Genomic DNA, 19908 nt, shown 5'->3' on the forward strand with positions numbered 1-19908 from the left:
ACCACTAAGATTTTTGATGTTTTTAAAAGAAGTTTCGTCTGCTCACCAAGGCTACATTTATTTAATTAAAAATACAGTAAAAAACAGTAATATTGTGAAATATTATTACAATTTAAAATAACTGTTTTCTATTTGAACATATTACACAAAGTAATTTATTCCTGTGATGCAAAGCTGAATTTTCAGCATTATTACTCCAGTCTTCAGTGTCACATGATCCTTCAGAAATCATTCTAATATGCTGATCTGCTGCTCAAGAAACATTTAATGTGTAAAATTGTACAAAATATTTGTGTACAATATTTTTTTTCAGGATTATTTGATGAATAGAAAGTTCAAAAGAACAGTGTTTATCTGAAATCTAATCTTTTGTAACATTATAAATGTCTTTACTGCCACTTTTGATTGATTTAATGCATCCTTGCTGAATAAAAGTATTCATTTCTTTAATTTCTTTTCAAAAAAATAAAAATAAAAATTCTTACTGACCCCAAACTTTTGAACGGTAGTGTATAATGCTACAGAAGCTTTGTATTTCAGATAAATGCTGTTCTTTTGAACTTTCTATTCATCAAGGAATCCTAGAAAAAAAAAAAAAAAGTACACAACTGTTTTCAACATTGAAAATAATCATAAATGTTTGAGCAGCAAATCAGCATATTAGAATGATTTCTGAAGGATCATGTGACACTGAAGACTGGAGTAACGATGCTGAAAATTCAGCTTTGCATCACAGGAATAAATTACTTTGTCAAATATATTTAAATAGTACACAGTTATTTTAAATTGTAATAATATTTCACAATATTACTGTTTTTTACTGTATTTTTAATTAAATAAATGTAGCCTTGGTGAGCAGACGAAACTTCTTTTAAAAACATTAAAAATCTTAGTGGTTCCAAACTTTTGGACTGTACTGTGTATATATATATATATATATATATATATATATATATATATATATATATATATATATATATATATATATATATATATATATATATATATATATATATATATATATATATATATATATATATATATATATATATATATATATATATATATATATATATATATATATATATAGGGCTGTCAGTGTTAATGCATCTGATTTTAAAAACGTTTACGCGTTAAAATAATTTAATGCAAATAAATTACTGAAGCATTTGTTATTATTAATTTATAATCCATATCAACTATTGGTCACCCTGCTCTTTAGATATCGATTTTGGCTGTTTATAAAAATTAGTTGAACACTAAAGAGTTTAACAAAACTGTTTTTGCTGCTGTACCTTTAATATTTATGTGTATAAATTAGGGGTTAATAGTGACAATTGCTGTAATTCATCAATAAGTATTTTATGATTGACTAGGCTTGATGGGGTGAAGTTTGAAAATGGGAAGATCAGCGTGGCACAGAAGAAGACGGGCAACAAGCCACGATTCAACCAGAAAAAATGGTGCGTGGTGTTCTTTTGAGAAACATCAGTCGAGGTCATAAACTCTTTGAGTGGCTGTGAATGCAGATCTAATCACTGTGTGTCCTCAGCTCATACCTCTGTGATGTCACGCTGCGCTCTGAAGATGGGAAGGAGTTTCCCTGTCACAAATGCGTTTTGTGCGCTCGGCTGGGTGAGTTCAGATTTTTTTATTTTACACTTGTGTCCACTTCCGTAGACATTATTCATAATGATTCAGTTGCCAAATAATTAATTTGACACAAATGAAAAAAATGAAGCTGTGAGTGCTGGAAGGTGAAGAAGTTTATTACATTGTACTGTTGTGTACTTGATTATTGACCGCTAAGCTTATGAAGCATTGAAAATGTCTTTAAATCATTGTTTTCATTGGAGAGATATATCACGACCTTGGAATTATAAGGTTCTGTCTGCATTCTGAGCAGTTTTGAGATTTTGAGCTTCAAAGTTTTGCATTCCATACACCTTTGTGGACCCTTTTTATTTTCTAAAAAAAAAAAAAAGTCCCAAAATGTACACAACTTAAAAAAGTTTGTCATTATAATTCCAAGGGGACAATATATGTGTCCTTCACAGCCTTTTTTTAAATAAATACACTAGTTTGGAATTTAAATACTTTAGCAAGGATGCTTTAAATTGACAAGTAAAGACATTTATAATGTTACAAAAGATTTCTATTGAGAAAAAAAAAAAAAAAAAAATGCTGTTCTTTTGAACTCTCTATTCATCAAATAATCTTGAAAAAAAAAAAAAAAATGTACCATTGTTTCCACAAACATAAAGCAGCACAACTGTTTTCAACATTGATAATGATAATCAGAAAAGTCTCTTAAAGCAGCAAATCAGCATATTAGAATGATTTCTGAAGGATCATGTGACTGGAGTAATGATGCTTCAGCTTTGATCACAGGAATAAACAACATTTTAAAATATATTACAATAGAAAACACCTATTTTAAGTTGTAATATTTTACAATATTACTGTTTTGCTGTATTTTTAATAAGTGACCTGATCCAGCAAAATGAGTCACAGTGACCCAAATTTCAAAATTGAGATTTTGGTATCAATGAAAAGATGAGACAATAAGCTTTAAAATGATATCCTATTCAAATACCTTGAATGGTTTTAAAGATATACCCATTTGAATTATGGTCGTCTGCCCTCTTTTTCCAATTGAAAACCTGAGAAAATCGCTTTTAAATTTTTTGGCCGTTTTTTTGTTGATATCTTTCAAAATCCATTGCATTTAAAGGGATAAACTATTTATTTTACAGCTTAATTTGACCAAAGACATTTTTATATATATATATAAATGCTATTAAACCAGGCTGAAGCTCAAATTATTTTAAAGTATTTATTTGAATTCATATTTTATAAGGCACTTTTACAAAGATTTACTAAAATCAGAAAGATTGAACAGAGGTGCTACATTTTTGCTTGAGTGAGGGTGTGTGTGTGTGTGTGTGTGTGTGTGTGTGTGTGTGTGTGTGTGTGTGCGCGTGTGTGCGCGTGTGTGCGCGTGTGTGTGCGTGCGTGTGCGTGTCCGTGTGTGTGTGTGTGTGTGTGTGTGTGTGTGTGTGTGTGTGTGTGTGTGTGTGTGTGTGTGTGTGTGTGTGTGTGTGTGTGTGTGTGTGTGTGAGTGAGAGTGAGAGGTAGAGAGAGAGAGAGAGAGAGAGAAAGTGAGAGCAGCAGAGCTTAGGTTAGCAGCCTCCAGTGAGTTTAAAGCTTTGGCCACTTTTTTCTCTTTTGTCAGCGACATTTCTCAAATATTATTAATAAACAGAACTAACTTACACACAGTATACTACACTACACTATATACTATACAGTACTGAACTTGAATCTTTCTGAGGAGATCTACTAGCTTGTTTACACAGAGCGCGTGCTAGTCTGACAGGAGGATGGCTGGACCAATCACGTGTCTGTCAGTCGAAACGGGGCTTCCCATTGTTAAAAATCAGCGTTTATGTCAGTGTGTTTACATTTCTAAGCTTTTTGATTGGTTCTATATTACGTGTAACACCATATTTGGAGAGCAGAGATAGTGACATTTAAGGGGATACCGGGAAATGCTCATAAGTGACGAGAGGAGTTGAGAAGTTCATTTCCAGCGAATTTAGTAAAATCATGTCAAATTTAATAGCCATTTAAATACCTTTACTCAATTATCTGGACTACGAAACTTGGGGAGATTATTTTTGAAAGTCTGTTCTTTGAAATTAGCTTAAAAAAAAAAAAAAATGATTTTTTCATTGTTTTTCCACATTATCGGCCCATATCTTAAAATGGAACGTTGCGACTTCCGACTCATTTCGCCAGAGCGGGTCACATAAATAAATGCAGCCTTAGTGAGCATGAGACGTCTTTCAAAACATTAAACAACTTACCAATCCTAAACTTTTAAGTGTATATCTGTTTACTCTGACTAAACTGAAATGGCTATTCTCAAAATTCTGTAATCAAATCAGATTTAATAGCTCTATGACTCATGTGAAAGCAAAACTAAGAGATTTTAATCTGATAGTGGAGAGGAACTGGAGCATCTGAGCTCTAAAAATAACTAGAAAACTTAAAACTAACATAAAATAAAACATAACTCATTCATATTTTTTTGTGAGAAACAGACTGAAATTTAAGTTCCTTGCTGAAAATCTTTAATTTTGTGGTTGAAAGTCCCTTTTCACTTTCATTCAGCAGCTTAGACAAGGTTATACAGATTTGCAACAGCTAAATGCTTCATTTTAAGGTGAACTATTCCTGTTCTTATTAGGAGTGTGAATTATCATATTTTAATATAGATGTACTATTTAACTTTGACTCCCTTAATTCTGCAGAGTACTTCAACAGTATGTTGGGCAGCCCCTGGATCGAGGTACGATTAAACAGCATGAAGCAGCATAGTCTCTCTGAACTGGAGCTGTTTTTTAATGTAATCTCTTCTGCCCTCTTCAGGCCACCAGCTGCTCTGCGCTTGATATGCCAACCACCTCTGAGGTCCTGCAGGTTATTCTGGAGTACATCTACACCGACGAGTCTCCCACCGTCAGAGGTTTCACGCCGTGTTATGCTTGGCTGTTATTTCTTGCCGTTTTTTCCTCTCTCTCCTGTGTAATCCATATCTCGAATCTCTCTGTATCTCTCAGAGTCTGTGAATGTGGAGTTCATGTGTAACGTGCTTGTGGTGGCTGATCAGCTGTTGATCACTAGGCTCAAGGAGATCTGCGAGGTCGCCATCACTGAGAACCGTAAGTCTCACTTTCAGTTGTTCATGTTCAGATATTTAGTTTTAAATTTAAAAGTAATGCAGACAAGTTACCTGAAAAAAGTGATTTGATTATGTAACTCGTGTTACTTGTAATGCGTTACCCCCAACACTGCTCTCTTTTAAGAAATGTGAATAAAAAGTTCCATGACTAATATACAAGACCGTTGATGGAGAGAAACAAAAGGTTCGAGATGAAAGAACAGTACGGCTGCTGCTTGTTATTTTGAATAGCGTGGAAAAGTAACTATAACAGTTAAGCTTTTATCTTTCACTTGACTTGTTTTTTGTTATTATTAAATTGCATATAATATACTATGTATAGTCTAAAACTTTTGCAGTGCAAAATAGACACCAAAATGAGATGATTTTGTCTCTTAAAGGATTAGTTCACTTTCAAATAAAATGTTCCTGATAATTTACTCACCCCCATGTCATCCAAGATGTCCATGTCTTTCTTTCTTTCTTCAGTCGAAAAGAAATGAAGGTTTTTGATGAAAACATTCCAGGATTATTCTCCTTATAGTGGACTTCAATGGAAGGTCAAAATTAAAGTTTCAGTGCAGCTTCAAAGGGCTTTAAATGATACCAGACGAGGAATAAGGGTCTTATCTAGAGAAACGATCGGTCATTTTCTAAAAAAAATGTAAATGTATATGCTTTATATAAACAACTGATCGCCTTCCAAGTGGTTCCGCCATTCTGCCTTCCGTATTCTTCAAAAAGTTTACGCTGTATGTCCTACGCCTTCCGGAATGGCGGAACCACTTGGAAGGCGATCAGTTGTTTATATAAAGCATATACATTTACATTTTTTTTTTTTTTTTTTTTCGAAAATGACCATTCGTTTCGCTAGATAAGACCCTTATTCCTCGTCTGGAATCATTTAAAGCCCTTTGAAGCTGCACTGAAGCTGTAATTTTGACCTTCAACCGTCTGGAGGCCATTGAAGTCCACTATAAGGAGAATAATCCTCAAAAACCTTAATTTCTTTTCGACTGAAGGACATAGACATCTTGGATGACATGGGGTGAGTAAATTATCAGGAAGATTTTATATGAAAGTGAACTAATCCTTTAAGCTTCACCATTCCTGGACACGTCCTGAAAGTATATAGTGTAAACTCAGAGTGTTTTGTGTGCAGTGACGCTGAAGAACGCAGCGGAGTTGCTGGAGTTCTCCACCGTGTACAACGCTGAGCAGCTCAAACTGTCCTGCCTGCAGTTTATTGTCCTCAATATGGCGGCGCTGCTGGAGTCCAAGTAAGATTGAGACACTTAAACCCCTGCTGCAGAAATCCTTTACTACAGTGACATGTTCAGTTCACTTAGTTTTGTCTTGGCCATGACATATTAACTCGTGGGAACGTGGTAATACATTGTAGCCATGAGATTTTTGTCGAGGTTATGACATCCTTATATCATGGTCATGCGATGTGAAGTCGTGGCCTCGAGATCCTATGTTGAGGGAACGACATCTAGTTCTAGTAGCCACGAGTTTAATACATAAACAAATCTGCGCAACCATAGCAACTGGGATTATCAGAAATGGATATATTAAAGGGTTAGTTCACCCAAAAATGAAAATGATGTCATTAATGACTCACCCTCATGTCGTTTCAAACCCGTAAGACCTCCGTTCATCTTCAGAACACAAATTTAGATAGATTTAGATAAGATAGATATATTTTAGATTTAGTCCGAGAGCTTTCTGTCCCTCCATTGAAAATGTATGTACGGTATACTGTCCATGTCCAGAAAGGTAATAAAAACATCATCAAAGTAGTCCATGTGACATCAGTGGGTTAGTTCGAAGTTTTTGAAGCATCGAAAATACATTTTGGTCCAAAAATAACAAAAACTACGACTTTATTCAGCATTGTATTCTTTAAAACCGCTTTTGTCCAGGTACACTTGTGCATCGTTTTTCAGGTAGCTTTGCAGGAAGGTTTCTTCAAGCGGGTTCAGATCTCCGTGTGGAGCACCGGCTGTTGTCAGACTCCTTGTGCATATTAAATCTGACTGGATTATTTCAATTAATGGCAAAATGAATGTTTGGAAATGAGAACTGATATTTCCTACTGAAACACTATAGCAAACGATATAAATAACTGGCTTAAAACCCTGTCTTGGGGGTGAAAATACTTACGTGCCTAAGACTTTTGCACAGTACTGTATTGTACTATACCAAACTGCTAGTAATGTGGTGTTAATGTTACACAAACCATGTTCCCGTTCACCATTCCAGAGTCAGACAGATGCTTTCTAACAATCAGTATCCTTTGAAACGCTTTGAACAACTCAGAGTGTCAGTGGAGAAAGGCATATAGTTCATCATAACATCATTATATACATCATATACCTGCTATACTGCTAAATCTACACTGGGATAACCTGAACTTCTCTGAGACTCCCCTGCTAGTTCACTGTTAATGGTATGCTAAAGCCCACCGGTACGTTGATGTGATTGGATACAAGGTAGTTTGTGATGTCACAGACACCAGCGATTTCAAACCGTGTTTTTGAGACTGTCTTTGGTTTACTGCAGTTTTAAGGAGAAACTACTCTTCAGTGGTGTTGACTTATGAATTTGCACATGGTTTGTCTTAAAGTATATTAAAAACACCACATAGACAAATAAACAACATTAAAAACTTCATTTTCACCAAAGGGGGACTTTAAAAGAACAACATTTATTTGAAATGGAAATCTTTTAAAACATTATAAATGTCTTTTATCTTGCTGAATGAAAGAATTAACTTCTTTCACAAAAAATCATACTGACCCCAAACCTTTGAACAGTAGTGTATGAACGGATGTTGCCCATCTGTCTGTCTCTCCGTCTGTCAGAGCGCTGGAGATCCTGAGCGATGATGTCCTCCTGGATCTAACAGCTGCGTACAGGAAGATGGTAAGTTTTAAATCATCACCCTTATCGGGTTCATTAAAGCTCTGCTCAGAGATCCTGACATCAAACTCCTCCATCAGATCCCAGCCATGCAGCGACGTCTCATTACACCGTACGCCGACGCTCCTGATCTCAGTGCCTATGAAGACAGAGAGTGGGACTCGGCTGTGGACTGTAAGAGCTGCTCTGATGCGGATCACTCCAGGTGTGAATTCTGCCCTGCTCAAACACTGTAATATGGATATGAAGGACTGTCCATCTGTAAGAGTTCTCACTGTGTTTAACTTAGAGATAACCTGCTGAAGAAAGCCAAGATGAGGGCTAAGAGGAAACCACGGCGCCGCTCCGACAGCTCTGGCGGATACAGCCTGTCTGATGTCATACAGAGCTCTCCCACTGACGTCATCCACAGCCCACCCACTCCAGGTCAACTTACTCGCTAATAAAAGACACTAATAAGTTGTGTTTTCTAAGGCAAGCATCACATTTATAATTGCTTATACTTGGGATTAGGGAATTATTCAGATCCCTAGGTGGGCTCTTTTGAGCTGGGTCAGTGAGCAGCCATCCCAAAATACCCTAGCAACAAATAAATACCACTCACAATTTCTTCAGAAAACGAATATTGATCATCTGAATTAGTGGTTCTCAACCAGGGGCCTCAGCAAACTTCAAAAGAGCTGCAGGATTAATTAAAATAATTTAAATCAAGATATTAAAGTGCCAGTGTCCATATTATGCTCATTTACAAGTTTATCATTTTATTTTTGAGCTCTGCTAGAATACATTTACATGGTTTAAAGTTTAATAAACACATTATTTTTGGTTGCAGCACCTCTTTTCACCCTCTGCCTGAAATGCTCTGATTGGTCAGCTGGCCCAGGCTTTTGTGATTGGTGAACCACTTAGAGCATGTGTCAGAAATATTACGCACCTTACCATAATTGGGTTTCAGCTCTCGAGGCTTGATGAGCAACTATAAGCGGTATTTTATCTATGGTAACTATAGCGTCGTTATCAGAAATCAATACTTTTAAAAAAAATATATATTTATTTTATTTTTTGCTGCAAGGGCAAAAAAAACAGTGGCAGGACTACAATACAGTGTTAATTTCATTGATGAATAATTTTCATCATAATTTTCGTCAACGACATTTTTTCACAGACGAAAACGAGACGATGGCTAAATAAAAATGCGTTTTGAATGACACAAACTATGACTAAAATCCACTCTTATTTTCGTCAACGAATAAAAACGAGACGAAAATCAAAGAGAGGGACGATTTGGGAAGATATCTAGTTAGGACTGCTGTCCTGTGTGGAAGATGTGCACATTTGAAGTGTAACGTGCTGATCTAACCGCGGGAAACGCAGCGCTGTTGCACACTCTACAGGCTTGCTCAGCAGCACTTCAGATTGCTTCGCAATTAATGAATAGCGCACATTTATGCCAAGCGATTGCTTATAAGCTAATGTTGATGAATTATGACAATGTTTACTACACAATGTTTATATGGTAGTTTGTTTTAGACGGTTGTAAGAACGCATATTTTATCTCCCTCATGAGCAGCCTGCTACAGTGCAGACTGCAGAGATTTCAGAATAAGAGTCACGGTGTATTTCAGGGTGGTTTATAGTTATTTTTTTTCCCCCTGGTCATTATTGTTATTTTGTTTACACAACAAACTGTATTTAACTTATTTAACTTCGTTCATAGTAAACTACTGTATCTTCTGTCGCAGGAAGGAAAGACTAAGAACATTATTTGACACATTACTCAATATATTTTACAGGTATAGGGGTTATTATAGTTAAACCTAAAACCATAAAAAATCTTCATTACTTGAAATAAACGTTAACTGAAATGAAAATAAATATATAAAAAATACTTATTTTATTTCATCTAGTTTCCAACTTTAGCCTAACACGATGTACTAAAATAACTAAAACAGAAATAAAAAAACTACAATGACATTTAAAAGCAAAAACTAAAAGACCAACACAAAAAATTAATAAAACTTTTAACTAAAATTACAATGAAAGCAGAAAAACTAAAAATCAAATCTAATATTTTTTTTTTTAACAAAAACTATAATAGTACCTCAATGATAAGTGTGTCAATCCCTGTTAAGTACTGAATTGAGCTCTTTCATGTCTTTTTGCACTTGAACGGTCAAAAACGTCCGTTTTGGCGAGTAAAGTACAGTTGGTTGTCTTAAGTGAACATAAACAGTTTGGAGAATATCAGATGTATATCAATGTATTGGATCTGTGTATTATTAGAGAAATGCTTACTTAACGCATTACAGTTTAACTAAATTAGATTTTAGTCGACTAAATCTACTGTAGATCTTATGATATTTAGTTGACTATCGACTAAAACAATTTCTGATGACTAAAATATGACTAAAACTAAATGGCATTTTAGTCAAAAGACTGACTAATAAATCAATTTGCTGTCAAAATTAACACTGCTACAATTATATATATATATATATATATATATATATATATATATATATATATATATATATATATATATATATATATATATATATATATATATATATATATATATATATATATATATAATATATAAATAAAGTTATTCAAATGTATAAAACGTATTTATTTAATATAATTAAATTAAACTCAATGTTTTATTTTCATTAAAAAAATTTAACTTCTGCTTCTTTGGTAAATTTAATTATGAAATATTGTTTTATTAAAGAATATTCAGTTGTTGAATTGTTTGGAATCACAAAAATAATTGTGGTCAATTTAGTATTTTGACACTCCCAGTTTCTGTTTAAAAAAAAGTTAGAAAATAAGCAGCTTGATCATAATTACAGCAGATCATATCAAAAGAAATATTATAGTTTACATCTGGGGCCTCCAAATATAGTTTTGGACAATGGAGGCCTTCAAGCCAAAAAGGTTGAGAACCACTGATCTAAATGGTGCTCTGCACACTGAAGATCAAGATCAAAGCAGATGTAAATTATTCGGTCATTTCTATCATTTCAGTATTTTCGTATTTTAGTTTGGACTGGTTGTGTTCCCACAGGTTTGGGTCATTCGGTGAAGGCCAGTTCAGTGGAGTCTCTGCAGGAGCTCATCACGTCTGACTCAGAGGGCAGTTATATGGGAGTGGGCAGCCCTCGAGACCTGCAGTCCCCTGTCTTCCAGGACCGGCCCGATACGCAGGTAATGACCCAACACTTTACTGTGAACTCACAAAACTACATTTGATATAATTAAACAAAATGTGGTTTTCACTTACACTTGTGACATAAAGCAATAATAATATTTATTGGGTAATATTTAACCCAAAATGATTTCCAAAAATGTATTTTTAGTGTAATATAATATTTATATATTAAGATATTATTTTAGTGTAATATATACTGTACTCTGTATAATTATGTATAGTTTAACAATACCATTAGTAAAATTTTAAGATATACTACTACATTCTGATAATTGTCAGCTACTTCCTTTTAAAGCTTGTTATTTATATTCACTATAGTTCAAAAATTTTGGGGTTGGTTAAATTTTTTTTTTTATGTTTTGAATTAAGTTTCTTATTCTCACCATGGCTGCATTTATTTGATCAAAAATACAGTAGAATTGTGAGTAATATTGTGAAATATGATTTCAATTTAAAACAACTGTTTTCTATGTTAATATCTTTTAAAATATAATTTATTCCTGTGATCAAAGCTGAATTTTCAGCATCATTACTCCAGTCTTCAGTGTCACATGATCCTTCAGAGATCGTTCTAACATGATGATTTGCTGCTCAAGAAATATTTCTTATCAATGTTGAAAACAATTCATATTTTTGTGGAAAAAGCGATTAAATTTTTTTAGGATTCTTTGATGGACAGAAACTTAGAAAAGGACAGAATTTATTTGAAATATAATCTTTTCTAACATTTTCTAACATATCTTTTGTAACATGCTAAATGCACAATAAAATAGCTGTGAAAGTACCAAAATTTAAGCCATTTTTCTCTGAGAATTTTCCCTCCCGCGAGAGCTCTCATACATCATTAGGCTGAGTAAATGATGGCAAAATCATTGTTGGATGAACTCTCCATTTAAGATAAATTGTTTTTCGTAGGAGGAGAGGCGTGGACCAGTGGGACTAAAGACACCTCCTGGCCAACCTGTTTTGAAAAATGGCCCCGTGCCCACTAAATCTTCCACCCCTGAACCCATCCCAGCAGTCAAAGCAAGGTGATTTAAATCTCTGTCACCGCAAGCAGTTGATATTCTTCATTGGTAGGGCTGTAATTCTGAATGTATGTTCAGTCTCTGTAGACCAGCTCCTGTCCTGGACCTCAGGGCCATCATGGAGATGGAGGCCAACTCACTGAACCTGGGTGCCACAGCCAAAAGTCCCAGCTCGTAAGTCACGGTAGTTCACAGAGCACAGTAAACAGTAAAAGTGTCTTAAATCATTTTTTTACTCCATTCTCTACTTATTCTTTTAATGAAAAACAGATCGAGCAGCAGTAAAGTCATGGTCATTCCCAGTAAGATGTCTCAGAAGCAGAGGAAGATGATGGCTCTGGCCTCCAGAGAGGGAAGCACAGAGAGCATGTCTGCTAACCATCTGCCACCATCTGTTACTCCAGTTAAACCTGTGAAGACCTGGTGAGAGCCTGATCGCTTTCTTCTTTCCTTATTCCATTATGTCTCAGAAATGGGTAAAAGGTAGGGTGACAATACGTCCTCTCTTCTGGACCTTAAAGCAGTGGTTCCCAAAGTGGGGGTTGCGAGATGATTTCCAGAAATAATTTTTTTTTTAAATTTTTTTTTTAAATGATTAGAAATAGCCGATTTTATCAATAATTGTAACAAAATACTTAAAGCTGCTATCTGTAACTTTTTTGTGTTCAAAATTTACAAAAATTATACAATGAGATTGTACAACATGAATCCATTTTCCAAACCGTGTTTTTTTTCTTACCCTGAATCATTATGTTAACTTATAATAAGTGTTTATATATTCGGACTATTTCAGACCAGACTGGTAGGACCCGCCGCAGAGTATCACATTAACTGCGTGACTCGCCATAGACATACACGGAGAAAAGTAGCTCCGGCTACAATGTTTTTCCGCAAGACGCGTGCAGTTCTGTTTATTAACCGCTAGAGGGCCATAAATTGTGGAAATTAAAAACAAAAACCATGCAAATGAAAACAGCCATCAACCTTTCGATTTTCCTTCCTGTCGACCATGACTCCTGAGGTGAATACGACATAGTAGCAGCAGCATCAGTTGCAGCAGGTCAATTTACAGCACCATGTTAAACAGGCACGTGCACACATAGACAAAAAAGGGGCTTGAGCCCCTGCCCTTTTTCTTCCTCGAGAGAAAGTGCCCTTTTTTCTGTGGTGTTTTTTTTTTTTTTTTTTTTTTTTTTAATAAATGAATATATTCCTGTTTGCGCACAGCTTCCCTGTTAAACAAATATATTTACTGTATAAAACAAATAAAAAAATACTATATTAGGTCGGCTTTGTCGAGTTCAAATGCCCTCACTCCGCGACACGCCATTCATGCCCGCACGCACGCGTGCCACGCCCCACCTCACCTTGAGTTTGCCGCTGGCTGAAAACTTGTGACAACTATTCCCGCGAAAATGCAACTGCTGTCTGGCGATAAGAAGCGAAAAAGAAAAAAGGCCCTAGATGGATGCATACCATGCATTTCTTTCAGGTAGGCTAGCCTATGTTCACAAACCTGAAAGTTCTGGCTATTTAAGGGTTATTTATACATTTAACGCTGCATTAATAGTTTGACCACAATCAACACATCTGCCTGATTTGATACTAATGAAATTTATGTCATATTATAATTTCAATCATTTTATTGTGCTATGCATTGCGTTTTGAACCATGGTAAACATATTGGTTGGGCTGTCAATACCAGAAGAGGGGCACTCCATGGATGCACATCCATGAACCACATTATTAGACATTTTTTCTAAGGATGCATGGTTTATTAAAACTATTTAAAAATCATAATACAGCATCAGCTACTGCTATTCTTAAATCTACGCTTACACATGATAATACATCAATAAAAGTTTAACCCTCGCTCTGTCTTTGCATGTTTGATGTCCACATATTCTTGTTAAAGAAATTACAGTGGCTGTAGCATTTCTATCACAAAGAAGTGGGCAAATATTATTATTTAACTAATAATATATTTTTTTAATCATGGTTGGCTTTGATCGTGGATTTGATCGTGCTGTGCTGTCTAACAACAAAAATCAGCAGGCTTTTGGCGTCCTCTGCAGGCATTTGTTATAATATATAATGTATTAAAGGTGCCCTCGAATGAAAAATTGAATTTACCTTGGCATAGTTGAATAACAAGAGTTCAGTACATGGAAATGACATACAGTGAGTCTCAAACTCCATTGTTTCCTCCTTCTTATATAAATCTCATTTGTTTAAAAGACCTCCGAAGAACAGGTGAATCTCAACATAACACCGACTGTTACGTAACAGTTGGGATCATTAATATGTACGCCCCCAATATTTGCATATGCCAGCCCACGTTTCCAACATTATAAAAGGCATTAGACAAGGGCAGCCAGTATTAACGTCTGGATCTGTGCACAACCAAATCATCAGACTAGGTAAGCAAGCAAGAACAATAGTGAAAAATGGCAGATGGAGCAATAATAACTGACATGATCCATGATATCATGATATTTTTAGTGATATTTGTAAACTGTCTTTCTAAATGTTTCGTTAACATGTTGCTAATGTACTGTTAAATGTGGTTAAAGTTACCATCGTTTCTTACTGTATTCACGGAGACGAGAGCCGTCGCTATTTTCATTTTTAAACACTTGCAGTCTGTATAATTCATAAACACAACTTCATTCTTTATAAATCTCTCCAACAGTGTAGCATTACCCGTTAGCCACGGATCACTATCAAACTCATTCAGAATCAAAGTAAACAATATAACAGTATACAATACTCACATAATCCGACGCATGCATGACAAACACTTTGTAAAGATCCATTTTGAGGGTTATATTAGCTGTGTGAACTTTGTTAAGGCACTGTTCAAGGCAAGCGCAAGCTCTGGTGGCGGGGAGCACAAGAATTTAAAGGGGCCGCAGCATTAAATCGGCGCGTTTATAATGATGCCCCAAAATAGGCAGTTAAAAAAATTAATAAAAAAAAATCTATGGGGTATTTTGAGCTGAAACTTCACTGACACATTTAGGGGACACCTTAGACTTATATTTCATCTTTTAAAAACATAATCTAGGGCACCTTTAACAGTTCAGGGAAAAAAAATTCCTGATGTGTTTAAATATGCAGATTAGCTTATTTTGGTTAATTTAGAAGAAATCTACAGATGCAAACAGACAGAGGGTAGTAGGCTTAAAACAAACTCCATCTAAATGTGTAGGGTTAGGGTTAAGTTTTCTTTCCATTAGAGTAAAAGACATGGAAGCAAAAATGGACCTTAAAATTGTAAAATCTTAAAATTTATTTTATTTTTATTTATCCCATATTTTACCAGGAATAGTCCCATTGAGATAAAAATCTCTTCTACCAGGGAGTCCTGGCCAAATTGGAAGCACACAAAGTTTCACACAAAAACACTTCAAAACCAAAATACACACAAAAAAAAAAAAAGTCCTGTCCAGCACTCAGAACTAACAAAATATGTAAATGTTAAGTAAAACAAGAACAAGATTCTTTCAAGTAAGACACCAAAAGATTTTTAAAAATATTAAAAGATGGGAGCACGTCAAGCCGCAAAGTATTCTGCATTTCATTCCAAAATCTAGGCGCATAACAAGAAAAGGCAGTTTTACCAAATTCAGAGTATGATCTAGGCACAGTTAAAAGTAATTTAAAAGACGATCTAGTTTTATAACTACCAGAACAATAAGATAAGAGACTACAGATATACAAAGGCAGTTTACCTATTAAAGCTTTGGCAATAAACATCAACATATGCATTTTTCTCCTCCGATACAAGGAGGGCCAGCCAACCAAGTCAAACAAAATGCAATGATGGGTACGTGTAGGAGCATTAGTTACAAATCGTATTGCAGCATGATATATACAATCTAATTTTTTTAGTGTAGATACATTAGCATGCATATAAATTACATCGCCATAGTCCAGCACAGAAAGAAAACAACTTTGAATAATTCTCTTTTTTGCTCCAAAAGGAAGACAAAAGGAAGCCTCAAATTGTCCACATCATGAAAGAAGTATTCCAATAAGACCAAAAAATTTAATCGATTTATTGATTTGTGCAAAATAAATTATTAGTGAAACTATGTCCCTCTCCTTGGTGCAGTCATTTATTCTAAATATATATAGCTACTTGAAAATAGTTGCTGTTGCCTGCTCTTGTGATAAACCTAGTGAATACTAAAGAAGACCATGGTCTCTGTGTGAACTGATCATTTTGTAGAAATCTGTGGAGTATAAAACAATTGCGTGAGTGTAAGTGAAGTCAAAGTTGTCTTAATATATTTAAGGGTTCATTATTTTTTAAATAAATAATTATGAGAAGTGCCCTTTTTTCCACTTGAGCCCCTGCCCCCCAAAATGTCTGTGCACGTCCCTGATGTTAAACATTCAGACATGTGCATGCAGGTAATTCTTTAGGCTTTAAGCTTTGGATATTATTTTTGCCGAAATTAAACGTCGGTTAATATCGACCAAAGACAATGGAAGGAGGCCAGCGGAGGAGAGTGGAGAAGCACCACCATCATGCCTTTGCGGTACATAAGCAGCACACGCTATTGTGTTTTCACATCTGCCGCGTTTGCAGTGTGCAACTGATCCGTGGCTGTATATCACAAACACAACATTTACTTATTTTTATTTCAAATCCAAAAGTTGTTACTGAACATGGCCTGTCAGCGTTGCGATTCTCTTTGCACTGTATTTCATATGTCACGTTTAAACGCACTACATTTAAATGTTCTATTCAATTCATTATATAAAGTTATACTTTTGATTTATATTTTACGTTGCTCACGCAAGTGGCAAAACATGTAAACATAAGCTTTATGTTAAAATCACAAACATTTTAAAGTAAAACTTAAAATAGACAAAAGCAGGTGACTCTTTTTACAAGAAATCCCTCAGGTCATAAAGAACTTTGTTTTTCCACCTTCACGAATAGACGAGTGCTATCTTTATGTCTCCTTGTTCACCTAAATGCCAGGTAATGTGCTTGTTTCCTTGCTTTACCCAAGGCAAGAAAAACATGTTGACTGTGTAACAGAGACTTTAAAATATATGCATCTGTGGTGAAATTACTAGTTTTTCGCATCAATGTTTATTTTAATGCGAACAGTGTGCTATCGTTTTAATTCAGCGCGGTGCAGCATAACTGATGGCTGCACGGTGCCTTTGTGGATCGCACTGCTGGACTGCATCCGTGTGCAGTGTGAACGCTCTAACCGTTAATATGGGCGCACCGCAAACAGAGTAGGCCTATGTGTGAAACAGGTGCTAGTGTGTGTGCGCCATTGCGCACAACATTTGTATTCTTTAACCACCCCCGAAGATAGTGGGGGTCGCGAGTCACTAGCATCGTTATTTTGGGGGTCGTGGGCTGAAAAGTTTGGGAACGCCTGCCTTAAAGCACCAGAAGACAATAGTATCGTTATTCAGCTCAAGTGTCGATTCAGTTCAATATCAGTGTCAATGTTGCAAAATTCATCAATTATGAAACAAATTCGATTTGGCTATAAGCAGCTCTTCAGAAGGCAATAGTGTCATTGTTCAGTTCAAGTTTTCTTCTCATCTGATAGTATCAGTGCAGTCTAATGAATAATATTATTGAATAATTATAAATCCTGTAAACGTATTTGCATTGATTTGACCATTTTCTGATCCCATCTTCTCGCACACTACAGTTGATTGTTGTCCCTATTGGTCAAATTGTTTTTCAGTTATTGCCCTCAGCAAGTGTGACTGGTGTCAGCAGCAAATGAATGTGCAAACCATTCCAGCAAAGCACAAAACACCCCCCCTTATGTTTTTTGATGGGTTTTGTGTTTAGTTTTAGATAATAATCCTGATGATGATAATACATTTTAACATTTAACAAGTTGTATAAATTGTATATTTTTGCCTAGATTAATGATTCCTAATAGTGCATTTACTATCGCTAAAAATTGTATCTGTTTTTATTATTAAAAAATAAAAGATTATCAAAAAAAAAGTTGGAAACATAAACACACAATATGTCACCTTAAGGAAATTAGTCAAAAGGCCCTATCTTAAAGGATTTGTTCACTTCAGAATTAAAATTTCCTTATAATTTACTCACCTCCATGTCATCCAAGATGTTCATGTCTTTCTTTCTTCAGTCGAAAAGAAATTAAGGTTTTTGAGGAAAACATTCCAGGATTATTCTCCTTATAGTGGACTTCAACAGTAACCAAAAGGTTTCAGTGCAGCTTCAAAGAGCTCTACATGATCCCAGACGAGGAATAAGAGTCTTAGGCTACGTCCACACGAAGCCGGAGCTTACCCTAAACCGATATTTTTTTTTTCCTCGTCTCAAAAAATATCTGCGTCCACACGAAACCACTGAAACGACTCAAAACGATGTAGTATACATGCCAGACCATTACGTGGCGCTGTAATTCTGCCGCAGAAATGCACTTAAAGCAGCGAAGAAGACTTGGAGCATGCGCATAAACCTTGCGCGCTGAATACAAACTTTAGCAAAGCTTAGAAATAACACTTTATTTTGGTTCAGTAGCTTCTGCAGCATGAATGCAAGCATGTAGAGTCTGCTATTGCTGTTGTTGGTGCTGTTTTGTGGTGTTAGCGTGTCTGACTAGGGGTCGACACGTGGGGTGATGACATCATCGTTTTAGAAAATATACGGATTGCCCCGTCCACACGACAACGCCAAGCCGGCGTTTTCAAATTTTTCCACTCTGGGACCCGGTTTCAAAAAATACCGGTTTCACCTTTCGAAAACGCCGGATCCGTGTGGACGAAACGCCTATCCGATAAACAATTTGTGCGGTTTCACTGAAACGCGTCTCCGCGTGGACGGGGCCTTATTTAGTGAAACGTATGGTCGTTTTATAAAAAAAAAAAAAAAAAAAAAAAAAAAATATATATATATATATATATATATATATATATATATATATATATATATATATATATATATATATATATATATATATATATATATATATATATATATATATATATATATATATATACTTTTTAACCACAAATGCTCATCTTGCACTGCTCTGTGATGCAATCATTTCTGATTTGTAATCATCATGTTGGAAAGGTCACGCGTGACGTAGGTGGAAGTATCACGGTAGGGCGAAAAACATCTCATTTTCTCCTCCAACTTCCAAATCACCCGACATCGTTGTTTTTTACTTTACTTTACTGTTTTGTTTTGTTTTGTTTTTTGGTGGTAAAGGCCGCTTGACTGTCTTTGCACGATTGCTTTGTAAACGCTGGATGAGCATTTGTGGTTAAAAAGTATATATATAAATTTGTTTTTATTTTTTTCAAAAATTACCAATGGTTTCTCTAGATAAGACCTGTATTCCTCGTCTGGGATCATGTAGAGCTCTTTGAAGCTGCACTGAAACACATTTGGACCTTCAACCCGTTGAACCCCAGTGAAGTTCACTATATGGAGAAAAATCCTGGAATGTTTTCCTCAAAAACCTTCATTTCTTTTCAACTGAAGAAAGAAAGACATGAACATCTTGGATGACATGGGGGTGAGTAAATCATCAGGAAATTTTAATTCTGAAGTGAACTTTTAACTCTGAGGATGATTTTAACTTTGTCTCATTTTGGAAACAGTGAATGTAGATGATGTTTGTCCTGCCATTGTTTCGTTCATCAGTTCCTCACTCACCCAAACCTTCCATCACTGTGTTGTCAGGTCGACAGCAGTTCAGTCCCCGCCCTCTTCCTGTTCCTTCCGGGATCTTTTAGTCGAGGAGGAACGGCGTGGAAAACCCTCTCCAGTTTCCCCAGTGAAGGCCAGGAGTCCAGTGGCTACTGCAGGACCGCCGCTATGTGCCAAAAGAGTGACCTTTAAATGTGCCGAGAACAGTGACCCGGATAAACCAGCTGGGTGAGGAACATCTCGTTCAATGCACAATATCCATTCACTAATCCCCACATTCACAGACAAGGCTTAAAGGGTTAGTTCACCCAAAAATGAAAACTATGTTATTAAT

At 35.5% G+C, this 19908-nt stretch overlaps 1 protein-coding gene across 4 annotated transcripts in view; it reads left to right on the top strand.

The window, feature by feature from the left end:
• Positions 1-19908, top strand: part of ibtk (inhibitor of Bruton agammaglobulinemia tyrosine kinase) — a 57458-nt gene that overhangs the window by 30356 nt on the left and 7194 nt on the right. The window contains exons 13-26 of one of the 4 annotated variants that reach the window (XM_048151933.1): positions 1377-1463; positions 1553-1635; positions 4317-4354; positions 4435-4531; positions 4626-4727; positions 5889-6006; positions 7594-7654; positions 7732-7856; positions 7941-8077; positions 10719-10858; positions 11778-11893; positions 11969-12064; positions 12161-12313; positions 19248-19292. In XM_048151933.1, the coding sequence (XP_048007890.1) occupies positions 1377-1463; positions 1553-1635; positions 4317-4354; positions 4435-4531; positions 4626-4727; positions 5889-6006; positions 7594-7654; positions 7732-7856; positions 7941-8077; positions 10719-10858; positions 11778-11893; positions 11969-12064; positions 12161-12313; position 19248 (1354 nt within the window). In that variant the 3' untranslated portion in view covers positions 19249-19292. Of the gene's footprint in view, positions 1-1376; positions 1464-1552; positions 1636-4316; positions 4355-4434; positions 4532-4625; positions 4728-5888; positions 6007-7593; positions 7655-7731; positions 7857-7940; positions 8078-10718; positions 10859-11777; positions 11894-11968; positions 12065-12160; positions 12314-17619; positions 17657-19247; positions 19293-19607; positions 19803-19908 lie in introns of those variants that run through there. The other 3 variants (XM_048151932.1, XM_048151931.1, XM_048151930.1) reach the window with 3 other exon arrangements.

Source organism: Megalobrama amblycephala, linkage group LG13 (genome assembly GCF_018812025.1).
Source record: "Megalobrama amblycephala isolate DHTTF-2021 linkage group LG13, ASM1881202v1, whole genome shotgun sequence".
Taxonomy (NCBI): Eukaryota; Metazoa; Chordata; class Actinopteri; order Cypriniformes; family Xenocyprididae; genus Megalobrama; species Megalobrama amblycephala.